The sequence below is a fragment of the Erinaceus europaeus genome, chromosome 3 (genome assembly GCF_950295315.1).
Source record: "Erinaceus europaeus chromosome 3, mEriEur2.1, whole genome shotgun sequence".
Lineage (NCBI taxonomy): Eukaryota > Metazoa > Chordata > Mammalia > Eulipotyphla > Erinaceidae > Erinaceus > Erinaceus europaeus.
The window spans coordinates 45,253,208-45,271,127 of record NC_080164.1 but is presented as its reverse complement, the minus strand read 5'-3'; the positions used below and the strand labels follow the sequence as shown (position 1 = coordinate 45,271,127).

At 41.0% G+C, this 17,920-nt stretch overlaps 1 protein-coding gene across 1 annotated transcript in view; it reads right to left on the bottom strand.

Annotated features, from left to right (window-relative positions):
• Nucleotides 1-326: 326 nt before the first annotated feature.
• PAIP2B (poly(A) binding protein interacting protein 2B) overlaps nt 327-17,920 on the bottom strand; it is a 33,785-nt gene continuing 16,191 nt past the window's right edge. The window contains exons 2-4 of the mRNA XM_007523673.3: nt 12,709-12,857; nt 9,340-9,516; nt 327-6,775 (exon numbers count right to left, since the gene is read on the bottom strand). Of these exons, the coding sequence (XP_007523735.1) occupies nt 6,719-6,775; nt 9,340-9,516; nt 12,709-12,846 (372 nt within the window). The 5' untranslated portion in view covers nt 12,847-12,857 and the 3' untranslated portion in view covers nt 327-6,718. The remainder of the gene's footprint in view (nt 6,776-9,339; nt 9,517-12,708; nt 12,858-17,920) is intronic.

Sequence of the window (17,920 nt, the reverse complement as noted above, 5' to 3'; positions counted from 1 at the left end):
AACTACCAAACTGGGGCCAGGCAGTAGTGCACCTGGCTAAGCACACAGATTATTACCAAGCACAAGGATTTGGGTTCAAACCTCCAGTTAAATTTCACAAGTGGTGAAGTAGTGTTGCAAGTGTTTCTTTAAAAAATTTTTTTGTTTGTTTTCTTTATTCATTTATTGGATAAAGGCAATCAGAAATCGAGAGGGGAGGGGTGACAGGGAGAAAAGACAGATACCTGCAGCCCTGCTTCACCACTTGTGAAGCTTTCTCCTTGCAGGTAGGGACATACAATGAACATCATGATCCAATGCAGAAAAAAAGAAAAGAAAAAAGATACCACTTTCAGCAAATGCATTTTATTGAGATTTTCAACAGCTGCCATTTGGTTTGTGTAGCAAATTTTTTTAAAAAGTAACATACACATAGAAAAAATTTTCCTTCAACATTAAAGTCCAACCCCCCGCATAAGAAGTAATAATAACTATCAGGCAATGGTTACGTAAGAAAGAGCAGTCTTTATAGACACTTGTGAAGTTGGGGGGCAGGGGTGAGAATCAAGACCTGGGTCTGCTGCAGGTGCCAGTCTTCCAGGGCACCATCAGCATTTCTCCCACTCCAGCAGATGGGTGGGTGGGCCATGCATAGACCCTCTTCTTTCCCAAGCTCTAGCTCCCTTCTCTTCTCAACATGCCCTGCTGGTCTTCCCTCCAGAGCCATCCACAAGGGCATCACCATCCTTAAAACAAGTTCAGCTTTGTAATGGAGATGATGCTGTGTTTATTAAGTTTGGTCAGGAAGGAAAAAGGCATCCAACATGGTTTCACTTTCTTGTTTACTCAGATACACATTCATACTTTTATAAGATGCTTCAAATGAGTTGACAGCACAAAGGTTCCTCATACAAAGGAAGTTGCAAATTTATTAACCTTCCCTGCAGCAGTTCAGATTCCAACATGTGGAACTTCTGTCAACAAAACTGGTTTTGATAAGCAACCTCCCCTATGAGCCTTATATTCTGAGGGTTCCATTTTAGACTGCAGAGGGGACTGAAATTTAAGTTTAAAAGACTCCCTGCTAACAAGCTGATGTTGTATATACCCACCAGCGGAATATAATCCAACAACAAAAAGAACAAATTACTATCACAAGTTACATCAAGAATGAACCTCAAAAATACTCAAAGTGAAAAAGGCCAGAGAAGGGCCAGAAGACAGCTCACCCAGCACAGTGTAGACGTTAGTATGCATGAAGACCTGGATTCAAGTCACTGGCTACCACATGCAAGCAGTGGCATGGAGGAAGCTTAATGAGTGGTGGAACAGTGCTATAGTGTCTATCCTCCTTTGTCTCTGTCTCACCATCTGAGAGGGGGAAAAGGAACCACTGTGAACAATGGATCTTGCATGCTCAGAGCCCCAGCAATAACTCTTGTAGAAAACAAAAAAAAAATACCAGGGACCAGACCACTAGTATGTGATTCCATTAATACGATGTCCAAAAAAGATAAATTTATAGACACAGGAAGTTTATTGGTTGCTGAGAACTGGGTACAGGGATTATGCAAATAGACATGAAGGAGTATATTGGGGTAAGGAGAAGGGGGATGAAAATGTTCCAAAACTGAATCAGAATTATGACTGCATGACTTAAAGAAGTTATGAATAAAACCACTAAACTGTATGACTGAAATGAGTGGATTTATCACATGTAAATATACCTCAATAGATTTGTTTTAAAAGAAAAAAAAAAAAAAAAACACCGGCTTCCAAACCATCGAGCATCATAGACCACAATTAGCAGGTCAGGATCAGTCAGCACTACTGAATTAGAGCAAAAACATCGTACCACTTCACAGTAAACATTTTACTACTGTCTCAAGAGTTGTTTTTGTCCTTCTAAGTATAAAGTACCCTATACTATTTCTTCACTTTTAAATTGTATTAAATTTTTGGAACGGGGGATTGAACACAGGGATATGAGAAGCATGTACTTTACCATTGAGCTATATCCCAACTTCTTCTATTTTTTTTTTTTTTTTGTAAAAAGTAGCCTCTACAAAGGTAAGACTGGAGAAGAAAGTTCAGCAATTCTTTGAGGAGACTCCTAGTAACAATAAAACTTAAACTTCTTTTGAAGTAAAACTTGTGCAAATTTCTCTTCTGTCGCATTGGTGAATGGTGGCGAATCCTTGGCTGACACCCAGTAGAAAACAATACTCAGATAATAATAATAATACTAAGCTGTCCTATTCTTATGACCCCCCAAAAAAACAAAGAAATAAAGATAAAACAAACAAAAATCTAAATTGACTAGGAACAACATTAGAGACTTAAGTGGTGAGGGCAAAAGCTCAGGTAGAAAATAGGGCCTTTGAATGTTTTCTTGGCTGTCTTCTTCTCCTGTTCCTTGTAACCAATTGTAATGTCATGATAGGAGAAACAGAAAATTGAAACAGAGAAAAAAAAAAAAAAACAAACGGTCAAATTGTGACTATCCAAGTCTCTGGATAACATTCACAAGACAGCAGAGCAATGGCTGTAGAAAGTACTCTGTGCACCACAGAGGGACTGTGGAAAAGGTAGAGGAGATCAAGGTCCCTAGCACACATCGGATCAATTCAGTTCCCTCCATCAAACCAGGTAAAGATAAAGAGTCTTTCCCAATAGGTGGCCATCATCAAGTCTTGGTCTCTCTGCCTGTTTCCATGCCTTAGAATCACCTAAACCAAGAAATACTGATCTCTGATGCTGGGAATTTTATCAGAGAATTTGCCCCCTATGATCACAGTAGAGTGGACTCCTGGACTCTTGACGTTTCTGCATGGGGTATGCAGCAGTACTAAAGCAAAAGGATTCCATCAAGCTACTTCCCTTGGCTTTATTTATTTATTTATTTATTTATTTAGTATTGGATAGAGACAGAGAGAAATTGAGATGGAAGGGGAAGATAGAGAGGGAGAGGGGCAGAGAGACACCTACAGCCCTGCTTCACCACTTATAAAGCTTTCCCCCGCAGGTGGGGACCAGGGGCTTGAACCTGGGTCCTTGTGCACTGTAATGTGTGCGCTCAGCCAGATGTGCCACCACCTGGATACCCCCTTGGCTACTTCACACAACTTTCCTCTCTAATATGCATAAACTGTCAGGATACTTCTTGGCTTCCTTCCTTAATTCTATAAAATCAAGACAAAACTGACATTACAGTAATACTTAAGTTAAAAAAAAATCTTAGTATTTTTATTTTACTGTTTTCTAAGCCACAGGTAGCCTTGTAGTCTTAAAGGGAGCCCTACTAGAGACTTGACTTTACAAGTTTTCTTTTCTTTTTCTTTTTTTTAATGTTTTGACCTCATTTAATCTGCAAGTCAACCACTGCAGTCAGAAAGTGGCCCAAAGACTCAAGGCTGCATATCAAGGTTTTTTGTTTGTTTGTTTGTTTGTTTGTTTGTTTTTGCAGTTCAAAGGACTTTAGAAACTGAAAAGGCATTTCCTTATGGTTTGTTTCTCCTTTAAGGATAATAGAGAAAATAATTTTTATCTTTAAGAAAATCACAAAAATTAGAAATCAATCAGTAATAGACTAATGCTGGAACCAGCCAGAACTTGTAACAGTTAAAATAAACCTTTTCTTCCTATACAGTCTCAAACTGATGCTTTGAAGAAAAAAAAAAAAAAAAGTCCAGACAGAATAATGTTTTAAATTCAAAATCACCTGACCATTTTTTCAAAATGCCAGTCTTTCCAATAAAGGATAAAGTTGTCCAGCCTGGCTTGTACCCAGAACTGTCCATGAGGAAAACTTGAGATAGACATAGGCTCCCAACCTTTCCTTAGTGATGGTCCAACGGGACATATGTGCATTTCTCTGCTAAGTTGGCAAGCTCTAAAGCTGAACCTATGATCTCGGTGAAAACCGGACTTGTACCTCACCACATAAAATAATGGGTTGTCAGAAAAGTCATGATGTTATTTTTCTGGTCTTTTTTTTTTTTTCTATACAAAAATGTGTCGTGACTTTTCCAACAACCCAACAGATGAAGAGTTGGGCTACAAAAGGAACCACTGGAGCTTCCTCATTGGTCACGCAGCTAACTGCTTCCTAGAGTCAGAACACTCTGAACAGGCCTGGAGAGACCAGTCATGAAGTTCTCCTGTTTATCCAGCAGGTCTTATTTCTGACCAAATAAGCGTTATAATTTTGAAGACTAACATCCCAAATGCACAATAGAAGACAGGCCAACCCCAGGTGTGCATCTTAGGACAACATGCAGAGTAGGCCTCCCAACTGATTTTGATATTTTACTTCCAAGTATGTGTCTTGGTTAGAAATTAGAAAAGAAAGAAAGAGAGCCAGGCCTCCTTCCCCTGTTCCTTACATGTTAGCTTATCTTCATGCCAGAAGAGCAAGCCCACTTCAGGACAAGAGACAGCTTGATTCGGATCCTCCAGGACTTCTCAGATGAGGAACCAAACAAAAATCCTCTGCATGTAGTCTTTGTACTGGAAACACCCACAGTCTAGAAAATGTCTACTTTTGCAGTTCCAATCCATCTACAATCTTCAGAATCCTAAGTTTCCATAAGCTAATGCATACTGAAGGAGGAAAGGATGCCCCAGGAGGACTTCTACTATTTCTGCACTTTCAAGGACTCTCCTCACTAGAAGTTACCACCCCAGTTGCAGCTAAAATAAAGTTTATTAGCAGCTTTACAGTCCCTTCTGAAAATAAGTTAGAAGTCCCATTCTCAGGAGTTGGGTGGTAGCGCAGTGGGTCAAGCGCACGTGGCGTGAAGTGCACATGGCATAAAGCGCAAGGACTGGCCTAAGGATCCCAGTCGCTTCACAGGCAGTGAAGCAGTCTATTTTTCTCTCCTCTCTGTCTTCCCCTCCTTCCATCTCTCTGTCCTAACAAAGACAACATCAGTAACAACAATAATAACTACAAAAACAACAACAACAACAAAAGGGCAACAAAAGGGAAAAGAAAAAGAAAAAAAGAAGTCCCATTCTCATGAGGTAGAGGCTTTGGGAATTAATGTGCACATGATATAAGCAATACTGCAAGCTCCCTAAATTACTCTCCCTAGGACATGTGACCTAGTAAAGGTCACTTCAAATAATGTCTTCCCATAGATCAAATGATGGAAAGATATAGGTTTGTATTTTCAATCTGACTTCAGTCAGTGGTCATTAAAAAAAATTAACAAGGAATTCAGGAGAAAACAGGAATTCTTATTTTAACTTTTTTTTTTTTTTAAACCAGAGCGCTACTCACCTTTGGATTATGATGGGACAGGGGATTGAACCTGGAACCTCAGATCCTCAGGTATGAGAGTCTGTTTGCATAACCATTATGCTATCTTTCCCCCACCCTAAGAATTCTTAAGGTTTTCTAACCCTAGGCCTTACCATCCGACCTTTGTCCTACATCTGAATTTATAGAGGTTTGTTTCAAGTTATATGACCTTACCCTGCTAGGCAACAGCAGCTGCCATCCAGCAGCCTGTGTTCTCCTTGGGTCTCTGCAAGTCCTCATTCTGGGAGAATGGCCAGCTTTGGGTGTGCTCTCTTTTCAACCTGGCTCTGCTACCTATATCACAACTCCTGGCACTTGATTTTGTTCCTGATGACTATCAACAAAAAATTTCCACCGACTTATAGGCAGGAAACAAAAAGGAATTCACTCAGAGAGAGGGGGATCAGGAGAACCTGCATAACTAGGTGTGAGAACACCAAAATTCTATAATTGCTCAAACTGTCCAGTGGGTACCAGCCACCTAGGTCAGATGAAACTCACTTGTATAAACTCCTTTTGCATTATTCCATAAGGTGGGGGGAAGCATTCAAACTAAACTGAGCTTCTTGCTAGTACCCTGGAAAATGGATTTATTTGCCAAAGTGTATAAACCTTTCCAAAGGAGTTAAGATTCCAGAACAAATAAGTGTTCATGGAACTGGAAGAAAAAAGTCAAAATAAACTTAAAACAATGAACAATTCGAAAATGATTTTTCCACGCTCAGGCCAATGGCCAGCACAGCATGCCTCTCACACACCTTTGGTAACCATACATTTTTATTTATTTATTTATTTAGGGCCAGGGGACAAAGAGAGAACAAGTACATCACTCTGGCATAACTAATGCTCTTTAAGTCTGTTTTCCTGGCTGGTATTCAAGGTAGGGATAGGGTACATGAGCCTGGCAGGGCACTGGCCATCTTAGCTAACTGCAAGAAACCTCCAGGGAAGGAGCTGAGCTGAATATTTCTGCTTTCTACCTGTTTTGTCCACCTGCCCCCTTTCCCAGTCAGTTTAACAGACTCAGCACATAGTTCTTCACGTGTTCACTGCCTTTGGTACAGAGTGAGCAGAACATCTCTTAAAGACCCACGTTTTTCTCAGGTAACAAATTAATAACAAAACAAAAACACAGTAACAGTCCTGATGAAGCTGGGAGGATGACTGCTAATGCCTCATCTCGAACTGCTGCTGCAGAAAATAATAATAATAATAATAACAACATCATCAATAACAACAAACTGCCCCAAATGAAAGTCAATGGAACCCAAGGAAAATGCTCAGAAGTCTGAAGAGTAAGACTGTGTACATCAGTTCCTGCAGTCACAGTATCAAGTTAAACCTCTGTTCCCCTTGTCCCACCCCTCGCCTTTTTGTGTAGTGCTGTCCCCAGATGTGGAGAGATACAAGTCCTCCTCAAAGCCTTCTGTCAGCTCAGTACTTCACTCCTGGAATAAATTCCTTGGCATCTGGGTTCAGGTTACTTTTGCTCTGAAATAAGAATCAAGAGATAGTGAATCCCAAGCTGCACATTGAAACTTTATCTCTGCTTCCTTTATTTATTTAGACAGAGACAGAAAAATTGACAGTGAAGGGGGGGGGAGAGAGAGAGAGAGAGAGAGAGAGACTTGCAGCATTGCTTCACCTCTAGTGAAGCTTCCCCCCCTGAAGGTAGGAACCAGTGGCTTGAACCTAGGTCCTTGTACTTTGTGTGTGTTCAACCAGGTGTACCACTACCCGGCCCCATGCTTCCATTATTACCAGTAACTTCCTCTCAACCTGAAAAATATATGTATGAGAGTTCCTTGCAACTTGGGCTACCAGCTAAGCTGCACTCAATGGTTCCTGACATATGAGGCCCTGACCAATCTCTTTTCTCCTTAATGCCTTACAGTCCTGTGCCAAGAGGTCAGCTCCAAAGAGAAATTTTCAATTCAAGAGCACTTTAACTCAATGAAAAGCAGAAAATTCCATTAAACTAATTTGGTTACCATAATTCTCACCACTTTAAAAAAATCTTTCTGAACCCTCTCACTCTCACTTTTTAGCCTCTTGTGACTATTTAAAATCTTGGCAAGCTGCAGGGTACACACAATCTTTCAGAACATGAGCTATGTGAGAACTATTTCACTCATGGAATTCTCAAAGTAAACATGGAAGTAGAGTCATCAGGTTTTCTCATTTAAAATAGGAAAGACCTCTTAGGAGTTATATTCCTTCCAAAATGTACATGAAGAAAATTTTTTTTCCCTTTTTTTTCTTTTTGTTTATTTTGATTTTTGACTCCAGGGTTATTGCTGGGGCTCGGTGACAGCACTACGAATCCACTGCTCCTGGAGGCCATTTCCCCCCCCCCCATTTTTTTAATTAGATAGGACAAAGAGAAATTGAGAGAGGACAGGAAAATAGGAGGAGAGACAGACAGAGACTGGCAGACCTGCTTCACTACTTGTGAAGCGACCCCCCTGCAGGTGGGGAGCTCGGGGCTTGAACTGGGCTTCTTACACTCTGTACTATGTGCGCTACTGCCTGGCCCACTTTCTTTCTCCTTTTGTGTATGGGTTTTTTTCATTCTCTTTCAGATAGAGAAGCAGAGGGAGGGCCAGGTGGTGGCACACCTGACTGAGCACACTTTACCATGTGCAAGGACCCGTGTTTGAGCCCCCAGTTCCCACCTGCAGGGAAAAAGCTTTGCAAGTGATGAAGCAGGGATGCAGGTGCCTACATCTCTCTCCCTCTCTATCTCCCCCTTCTCTCTCAATGTCTAGTTGTCTCTACCCAATAAATAAATAAAAATAAAAAATTAAAACAGAAGAGGAACAGAGAGGGACAGATACCACAGCACTGGTGTTTCTCCTTACTGCCACAGCATTCCTATATGGTGCTGACTCAAACCCAGGTTGTGTGCACAACAAGACACACACACACCCCCACCATGTAAGCTATCTCCTACCCCAACAGGCAGTTTTTGTTTGCTTATTTGCCTTCATTTTTGTTTTTTAAGGTAGAAATGGAGGGAGTGAGGGAGAGAAACAACATTGAAGCTTTTTTTCAATACACTGGTGGCCAGGCTCAAGTGTGGGTTATATACATGGCAAAGTAGTATGTTATCCAAGTAAGCCATTCTGCCAGCTCCAGATAGTTGTTTTTTTTTTTTTTTCCTAATAGCATCATGCATAACCACAAACAGATGAAGGATAGTGGAGGAAAAAAAAAACAGTAACAAATGATAACTTAGAACTGAACTTCTGTGTTCAAATTAGATAATATATATTTTGTTATTTAAATCATGAGATGTGGTCCAGGAAGTGGCACAGCAGAGAAAGCACAGGACTCTCAAATGTGAGGTCCTGAGTTCAATCCCCGGTAGCACATGTACCAGAATGATGTCTGGTTCTTTCTCTCTCTCTCTCTCTCTCTCTCTCTCTGTATCTTCTTCATGAATAAATAAAATATCAAAAATAAATAAACAAATAAGTCATATGAGAGGAACCAAGCAGTGGAGCACTGGGTAGAGTGCACATGTTATCTATAAGGACCTGGGTTCCCACCCCCAGTCTCCACCTGCAGTGAGGAGGCTTCATGACTGGTGAAACAGGTGTCTCTTTCTCTTTCCCTATCTCCCCCTTCCCTCTCAATCCAATCAAATAATAAAAAGTAAGTATTTAATAAATAAATAAATGAGAGTCTCACATGAAGAAGAAAAGAGGGAAGTCTGAGTACCTCTCTGGAAACTGTGATGCCACAGATCTAACAGGGAGCCTCAGACATGCAAGTCCTGTGATATACTACTTGGGGTATTTCCCTAGCCAATTTCTTTATCTTTAACCTCAATTCTACTCTGCAAAGCCCATTGGGAAAAGTGAAAATTGGTGATGCTCAGTGATAGTTTTCAGGGTCTTATGAAGTGCAATGCCACTTCACTGTACCCTCTTACTACCTGATGAGTGAAGAAACTAGTTCAGAGGATTCCCAAGATCACAGGACCAGATAGCTAAGTCTGACTCCTAAACCCACACGGTCCTCACTATGGCACACTAGGCTATGGCTCTTACCAAAATATCTTCAGAATCATGACCATCACTGACGGATAGGCCATTTAACTGTTGTTGCAACTGTCCCATGGCTTGGGGTAGGTCTCGTGCAGGAATAAACCACTCTTGGTCTTCTTCATCCAGCATCTCCTGGAAGCAGCGGTCCAAGAAGTCTTGCTCCTGCAGTTCCTCCTCCACCTAGCATGTAAGGTGAGGGCCTCAGACTCCCTGTCCCACTGGGACTCACCCTTCTAGTTTTCTCTCTACCTATCCCTCCCCGCCCCCACTCACCAGAAATCTGCCTTATGGTGATACAGAGGATTGAAACTGGCACTTCAGAGCTTCAGGCATGAGACTTCTTGCCTAACTGTCATGCTATCTCCCCCTGTCCTCTACCTCTTTCTTTCAGAGGTCATCACTCTGCAATTAAGAATCCACTTGTATATGATCTACTAAAAATTAAGATGCTTCTAATGACAGGCAGGAGAAAAATGTAATTTTAAAAACTTTTTGCCAACACAGTTCCATCAACGGTGAGATGAGGCAATCATTTAATACAGTAAGATGTCAGGTCTCTATAGATCTTCTACTGCCTCTATCATGTGATACAGTTGTCGTTTGCCTTTTCATTTATATAGTCCATAGAGAAAATTATTTTAGAGTTTGAAATTTGTTTCCCAGTCCTGTTGTTATTTCTGCTTGTTTGTGTTCGTTTTGAACGCATATGCCTCTGAGATTTCACCAATTTCACTGAACTCGTTTTTCTCTCTTTAATTTCAAACAGAGAAAGGGCACGGATCAAAGAGAGGAGAGACACCACAGCACTACTCCACAGCTTATGCAGCTTCGCCTGGTGTAGGTACTCCTATGTGGTACCAGGGGGTGGGACCTGAGGTCCTCCTGCATGGCAAAGTGTGCACTCTACCAGGTGAGCCACTTCCTAGCCTCCATTTTTGCCCCTGCAGTTTTGTTGAAAAGCATCTCTTTTTAAATTAAAAAAAAAAATATATATATATATATATATATATATATAAAAAATATATATATTAAGAAAAAAGTACAGGAAGGCTTGGGAGGTGGTGCAGTGAATAGGATGCTGAACTTGGAAGCATGAAGCCCCAAGTTTAATACCAGGCATCTCATGTTCCAGAGTGGTGCTCTGGTTATGGTGATGGTGTTTGCTGTTTTCTCCCTGCCCCCTTTCACCTCTGTTAATAAATAAAGTCTTAAAAAAAAAAAAAAAAAAAGGTACAGAAACTATGTAACTAGATCACTGCATGTATTGTGGGGATTAAATCAAAATAAATTCAGTTTCTGGCCCATTTTTCTGGCAATGGGGCCTCTAGAGGATTAATAATACTTTCAGAACCTTAGAAAGATATGAACAAACATTTTTGGCATACTATTAAAAATGACATCATCAACATAAAAATCTCTCCAAATAAGAAGAAATAACATGACTATTAAAAAAAAAACTAAACTAAATTAAACCCTAAACTGAAACCATATATACATATATATATATATATATATATATATATATATATATGAATGACTTCATCTCTTTACAGACATTGTTAACTCTTAGAAAAGAGTATAGTGCATTCTGCAAACTTAACTGTAATTTTAACAAGCCTCCTGCTTTACATTTATCAGGCCTTTCCTGCTGGTTGCCTGGTAACAGATTCAAATAGCTCACCTATAGAGCCACAGAGAGTTGGGGTCGGGGTGCGGAGGTCAAGCAAAATAATCACCCATGTTAGCCCATATAGTTAACATTATGAATTCAAATGAAAAATCACTGGTAGGAAGACTTTAAAAATAGTATTTCAAGGACCAGAGATATAACTAACTAGGTATCTATGTTTGTCCTTGTCATATGTGTGGTATGCGCTCAAGTCCCAGCACCACTTGGGAGTGCCATGGCATTGGGGGTCACAGCAGTGCTGTGGTCCCTGTCTTCCTGACCCCCCCAATCAGAACTGAAAAGTTGGCCTGGAAGTGGTGAAATTGCACATATACAGACCCATGATTCTGCAGTAATAATAATAACAACAACAATAATAATGTAATGGAGGTTCAACATTCCAAGTTATATTTTCAAGATATTTTACCTTTGCCCAGAGCATATCCACATGTTCCCTCTTACTAACTCTTCCTTTATCCACTGGCTCAATTCGTGAAAATGGTGACATAAACACAGGGATAGTCATACACAGACATACCATATCCTTCTAAGCTTGTTTCCTTCTTTCCAGGATGCTAAGCTGTTCAGTTAAAGTCACATTTTCAGCCCTGCTTGGTGGATTTAGTCAGACACTATATTATTTACCACATAACAGGGGTGTTAGTGCTTTGGTATCACTAAACAGAAGTGCCTATCCTTGGCCTTTTTTTGGTCCCTTCCCTTTGATGACTGCTAGACTTTCAGTTACCCTCAGCTTCCTCAGCCGGCAAAGGAGCACTGTGGAAAGGACCTGTGGTCAAAGGATCATTTGTTTCCTTGCAATGCCTACCCCAGGCCACTAATGTCACTGAGATACACTACAGTGAATTACTGCTGGAACTGAATAGCAGCAGCCTAGCCTCCTCTATCTAGCATACTTCTCTATCTCAAGGATAGCTTGCCAGTACACAGTGGCTATCTCCCAAAACTCTATGCCAAATCACCACAACATTAGATTCTCTTTTAATCACAGTGATAGAAAAATATCAGTATCTCCCTCTAAGATACTGTCTATGGCCTGTTACCAAAGATGCTTCTTGGTCAGTCTAGGCTTCCATTTCTTTTTATTTAATTTTAAAACCAGTGAATCCATTTCCTTTGTGACAGATTGATAATAAAATAGTGTAACTACTAAGCTGTGTGGATCACTGGTCTCCTATGTTTCTTTTTTTTTTTAATTTTTTTTATTGTCTTTATTTGTTTATTGGATAGAGACAGCCAGAAATTGAGAGGGAAGGGGTTAATAGAGAGGGAGAGAAACAGAGAGACACCTGCAGCACTGCTTCACTACTTGTGAAGCTTTCCCCCTGCAGGTGGGGACTGGGAGCTCGAACCTGGGTTCTTGCACATTCTAACATGTGCGCTCAACCAGGTGCGCCACCACCTTTTCTATGTCTCTTCTCTTTCTTTTTTTTTTTTTGCTTCCAGGGCACAGTGGGGCTGCTGGCAGCCATTCCCCCCCACTTTATTGGATAGGACAGAGAGAAATTGAGAGAGAACCGGGAGATAGAGAGGAGGAGAGAAAGACAGAAACCTGCAGACCTGCTTCGCCAATTGCAAAGCTTCCCACCTGCAGGCGGGGAGAAGGGACTTGAACCCAGATCCTTGTGCAGGTCCTTGCACTTAGTATTATGTGCGCTGTCCCACCTTCTATGTTTCTTTACCTGTCTGTCGAAATCCTCTTCGTTCTCCATCCACATGTACTCAGCAAATGGATTTTCTTTCTCATCATGTCCATTTATTTCCTGGTCCTCTTTGGATTTCACACTGGGTGGTGTATCTGCCATACCGGACCCATTCATTATGACAGAATCTAAGCAGGAGCAAAAAAAAAAAAAAAAAAAAAAGACAGAGTGAGTACAAGGGTCAGGAAAATGGAAACCTACAACCTCCAAAAACTCCCAGAAGTTTCTGATGTTCTAAGTCAAAGTTACTAACTAGAGGTAAACAGAAACTGCGATTGATTGATTGATTGATTGATTGACTGACTGATTGCCTCCAGGGTTATCACAGGGGCTCAGTGCCTGCACTACGAATCCACTGCTCCTGGAAGCCTTTTTTTTTCATTTTGTTGCCTTTGTTGTTGTCGTTATTGTTGCTGCTGCTATTGTTGTTGTTGGATAGGACAGAGAGAAATGGAGAGAGGAGGGGAAAACAGAGAGGGGGAGAGAAAGACAGACACCTGCAGACCTGCTTCACTGCCTGTGAAGAGACCCCACTGCAGGTGGGGAGTCAGGTGTTTGAACTGGGATCCTTGCATTAGTCCTTGCACTTTGTGCCACGTGCCCTTAACCCAGTGCGCTACCGTGTGGCCCCCTGCAATTTATTTTTATGTTTGTATTTCTTTGATTTTTACTAAGATTGAAATTTTTCAGATATGTTTATTAGCCAAATATATATATATAGAATTTTTTTGACAGGATTGGGTGGTGGCACACTCAGTTGAGCACATACATTAATAACTACAGGCAAGGAAGTCTTGGGTTCAACCCCCCAGCCCCCACCTGCAGCTTCATGAGCGGCAAAGTAGTACTACAGGTGTTTCTCTTTATTCTCTCTGTATCTCCCCCTTCCCACTCAGTTTCTCTGTCTCTATCCAAAAAATGAACAAATAAAATTTAAAAATGAGAAAAAGAGTATCTCCTCTAAGACTAAGGAGATAGCATAGTGATTATGCAGAAAGGCCTCCATGCCTGTTGCACCAAAGGTTCCAGGTTCAAAGCCCAATATAGTCAGAAGCTAGAGTTGAGTAGAGCTCTGGTTAAAGTGTGTGTGTGTGTGTGTGTGTGTGTGTGTGTGTGTGTGTATGTGTATTATATATGTTTAATTTTAGGTTGGCTAACCTTTTTTTTCACAAGTTTACATGAGTATCTGTCTGGCTAGTGTTTTTTAAATATACACATTTTTAAAAAATTAGGGGGCCGGGTGGTAATGCAATGAGTTAAGCACACATGGTGAAAAGTGTAAGGACAGCCCCCCCCAATCCTCACCTGCAGGGGAGTCGCTTCACAGGCGGTGAAGCAGGTCTGCAGGTGTCTGTCTTTCTCTCCCCTCTCTGACTTCCCCTCCTCTTTCGATTTCTCTCTGACCTATCCAACAACAACAGCAATGGCAACAATAACATTAACAATAACAATAAGGGTAATGACAAGGGCAACAAAATGGGGGAAAAATGATCTCCAGGAGCAGTGGGTTTATAGTGCAGGCACCGAGTCCCAGCAATAACCCTGGAGATCAAAAAAAAAAAAATTGGAGGCAAAAAAAAAAATTGTACTTTATATTGCACCAAAGTAAGACTCTGATGTGGGTGGGGGGAGGGTTCAGGTCCTGGAACATGATGGCAGAGGACCCAGTGGGGGTTGTATTGTTATGGGGAAAATTGATAAATGTTATGCATGTACAAACTATTGTATTTACTATCGACTATAAAACATTAATCCCCCAATAAAGGGAAAAAATGTACTTTAAAAAAAAAGTACTTTAGCTTAATATCTGTCTTGATATGCTAAGCTATTATCCGGAATGTATCTTTTTCTACTCATTATTTAAATCTTAACCATTAATCAAAAACCATCCTCTCTTATCTAAATCCCCCCCCCTGTCTCGTCACCAGGGTTAGCACTGGAGATTGGGGCCCCCAAATGACTTTTTTCTTTTAACACAAAAGTTATATTTCACAATAGAGAGGATCAGAACATTATTCCAGGCATCAAACTCAAGACCTTATGCTTTAAGTCCAGAAGTCTACCACTGTGCTACCTCCTGGCCACAAAGTGACTGGTTTCATATGTATAATTTTACTATTTCCGATTGAATTCTCAACAACTAAAAAGCTAGATCAAAATATATACCCTTAATAACCCACTGCCATATCAGAACTCCACAAATATCTCTGGATCATTATGCTTATAAAGCAACTGTCCCTTTCTATCCTGTCACCCCTCAACCTCAGCTGTACCCCAACCCCACTCTTCTGTGGCTTATCATTGCACTTCCTATCTTGGCAATATTCATGAAGAAGTTCCCCTCTGTGTCTGGGAAAACTGAAAAAAAAAATTGATTAAGGGCAAGAATACAGCTTGTGAGACAGAGTATAACACCTTACCACATGCAAAGCCCTGGGTTTGAACTCCAACCCGACATGGAAGCACCGCACCACTGTGCACAGCACTGAGGACTAAGCTGCATGGATAGTGGAGTGGTGCTCTTCTCTGTCTCTCCCACTCTCTCACCCTTCTCATCTCTACTTGAAATAAATGGGGGGAAAGTTCGCCTGGGAATGTTGGTATAAGGTATGCGTGAGGCCTCAGTACTATAGTAAAACATTGCTTAGTGGTTTTTAACATTTAAATTGCTTTTCTAGCCTGTGATGGCCTCCTTAGAGAAATCTTAATTTCTAAAAATTGATGGGAGCATTGTGAAAAATAAAGACGGAAAAATGTTGATACATTGATAGTCCAACCAATAAAGCATGAGAATTAAATTAAAAGTGAAGGTAACAAAAAAATTAAGGTAACAGGCAAAATAGACAATAAGACAACATGGCGTCACTTATGCTAACCTTCTTCATCGAACTTAACACTGCCTTAATTACAGACTTAATATCTAAATTAATTACAGTTTCAGCCTCTCCCAGGAAAGGAATGCTAAACCAGTCAATCTGGAATTACTTGGTTAGCACTAATCTGCCTGGTAGGCCTCTGCAGTGCCCTAGAGGAGAGTGACCTTGTCAAATAATCCTTTCTTTACCAGTTTACTGTAACTTCTTTGTCTCACCCCTTATGTCTATAAAAGTCCTGCATTCGGAGTTCTTTTGTACTTACTAGAGGAAGTGCTGTCTTATTCATGAATCATTAAATAAAATCATTAAGATCTTTACAACATACCAATGAGTTTCAACAGAAAAAAAAATATTTTTTTTAGTGGGGAGAGAGCAAGTACATGCCTGGGCACTGATCCACTCTCACATATGCAGTGCTAGGGATTAAATCCAAGGCCTCACACATTCAGCTCCTAAACTCTACCCTCTGAGCAGCCTCCCCAGCCACTCAAAAAGAATCTTATTTAAGAGGGCCAGGCGGTAGCGCGGCAGGTTAAGCACATATGGCACAAAGTGCAAGGACCGGCATAAGGATCCCAGTTCGAGGCCTGGGTTCCCCATCTGCAGGGAAGTCGCTTCACGAGTGGTGAAGAAGATCTGGAGGTGTCCATCTTTCTATCCCCCCCTCTCAGTTTCTCTCTGACCTATCCAACAACGACAGCAATAACAATAGTAACAACAACAATGATAAACAAGGGCAACAAAAGGGAAAAAAATGGCCTCCAGGAGCAGTGGATTCGTAGTGCAGGCACTGAGCCCCAGCAAAAAACCTGGAGGCCAAACAAAAAAAAAGAATCTTATTTAAGACAGATTCTAGCCAGGGCCCAGAAGATGGCGCAATGAGTATGACACTGAGCTTGGAAGCGAGAGCCCAGAGTTCAATCCATCCCTAACATCACGGGTACAATAGTGATGTTCTGGTTTTCTCTCTCACTCTTTACCTTTGTGTAGTTTTGTGGTTCAGGAGGTGGCATAGTGGAAAAAGCCTTGGACTCTGAAGCATGAAGTTCTGAGTTCAATCCTTGGCAGCACATCCCAAATAATGTTTGATTCTTTTCCTCTTTTTTTTTTTAAATATTTATTTTTATTCCCTTTTGTTGCCCCTGTTGTTTTATTGTTGTAGTTATTATTGTTGTCATTAATGTTGTCGTTGTTGGATAGCACAGAGAGAAACGGAGAGAGATGGGGAAGACGGGGGGGGGGGGGGGGAGAGAAAGACACACACCTGCAGACCTACCCCACCGCCTGTGAAGCAACTCCCCTGCAGGTGGGGAGCCAGGGGCTTGAACCGGAATCCCTACAACGGTCCTTGAGCTTTGTGCCACGTGCGCCCAACCCACTGCGCCACCGCCCAACTCCCTCCTCTCTTTCTACCTTCTCATTAATAAATGAAATATAAAAAAAAGTTTAAAAAATAAATCTAAAAAAAAGAAAACAAATCTAAAAAGTTAAGACAAGCTCCATTTAAATCACTGTTGTTTTAAACAAAGTATCTAACATGGAACATATTAACTTAATATGTTTTAGATAGAAAACAAGGAAATTAATGATTATCTCACATACTGGACCACAGCAATAATTCTGTAAGGCTGCAAAAAGAAAAAAGCAGTTATCACTTCTGCTTCCAGCACTAATAGTGATGGAAGCAAGTTGCTTCTAAAAGCCAGGACAAAAGTAAATGGGATATTGATGAGTTCAGATTATTAAGTAAGAGGTCCTTAATCTTGCAGGGAAGAATGTATTAGGACATTCTTTTTTTTTTTTTTTGCCTCCAGGGTTATTGCTCGGGCTCTGTGCCTGCACCATGAATCCCCTGCTCCTAGAGGCCATCCCCCCCCTTTTGTTGCCCTTGTTGTTGTAGCCTTGTTGTGGTTATTATTATTGTTGTTGATATCGTTCATTGTTGGATAGGACAGAGAAATGGAGAGAGGAGGGGAAGACAGAGAGAGGGAGAGAAAGACAGACACCTGCGGACCTGACTCCCCTGCAGGTGAGGACCCAGGGGCTCGAACCTAGATCCTTATGCCAGTCCTTGAGCTTTGCCCCACGTGCACTTAACACACTGTGTTACCGCCCCCCCAAGGACATTCTATTACTAATTCATTTGGCTCTGTGTGTGTGTGTGTGTGTGTGTGTGTGTTCACAACAATCACAATGATTTCTCTTAATCACCTACAGAAAATCAGAATACAGTTTTTGAAACCTTTGCCAAAGGACAGTCTATTACTGATTCATTTGGCTGTGTGTGTGTGTGTGTGTTTACAACAATCACAATG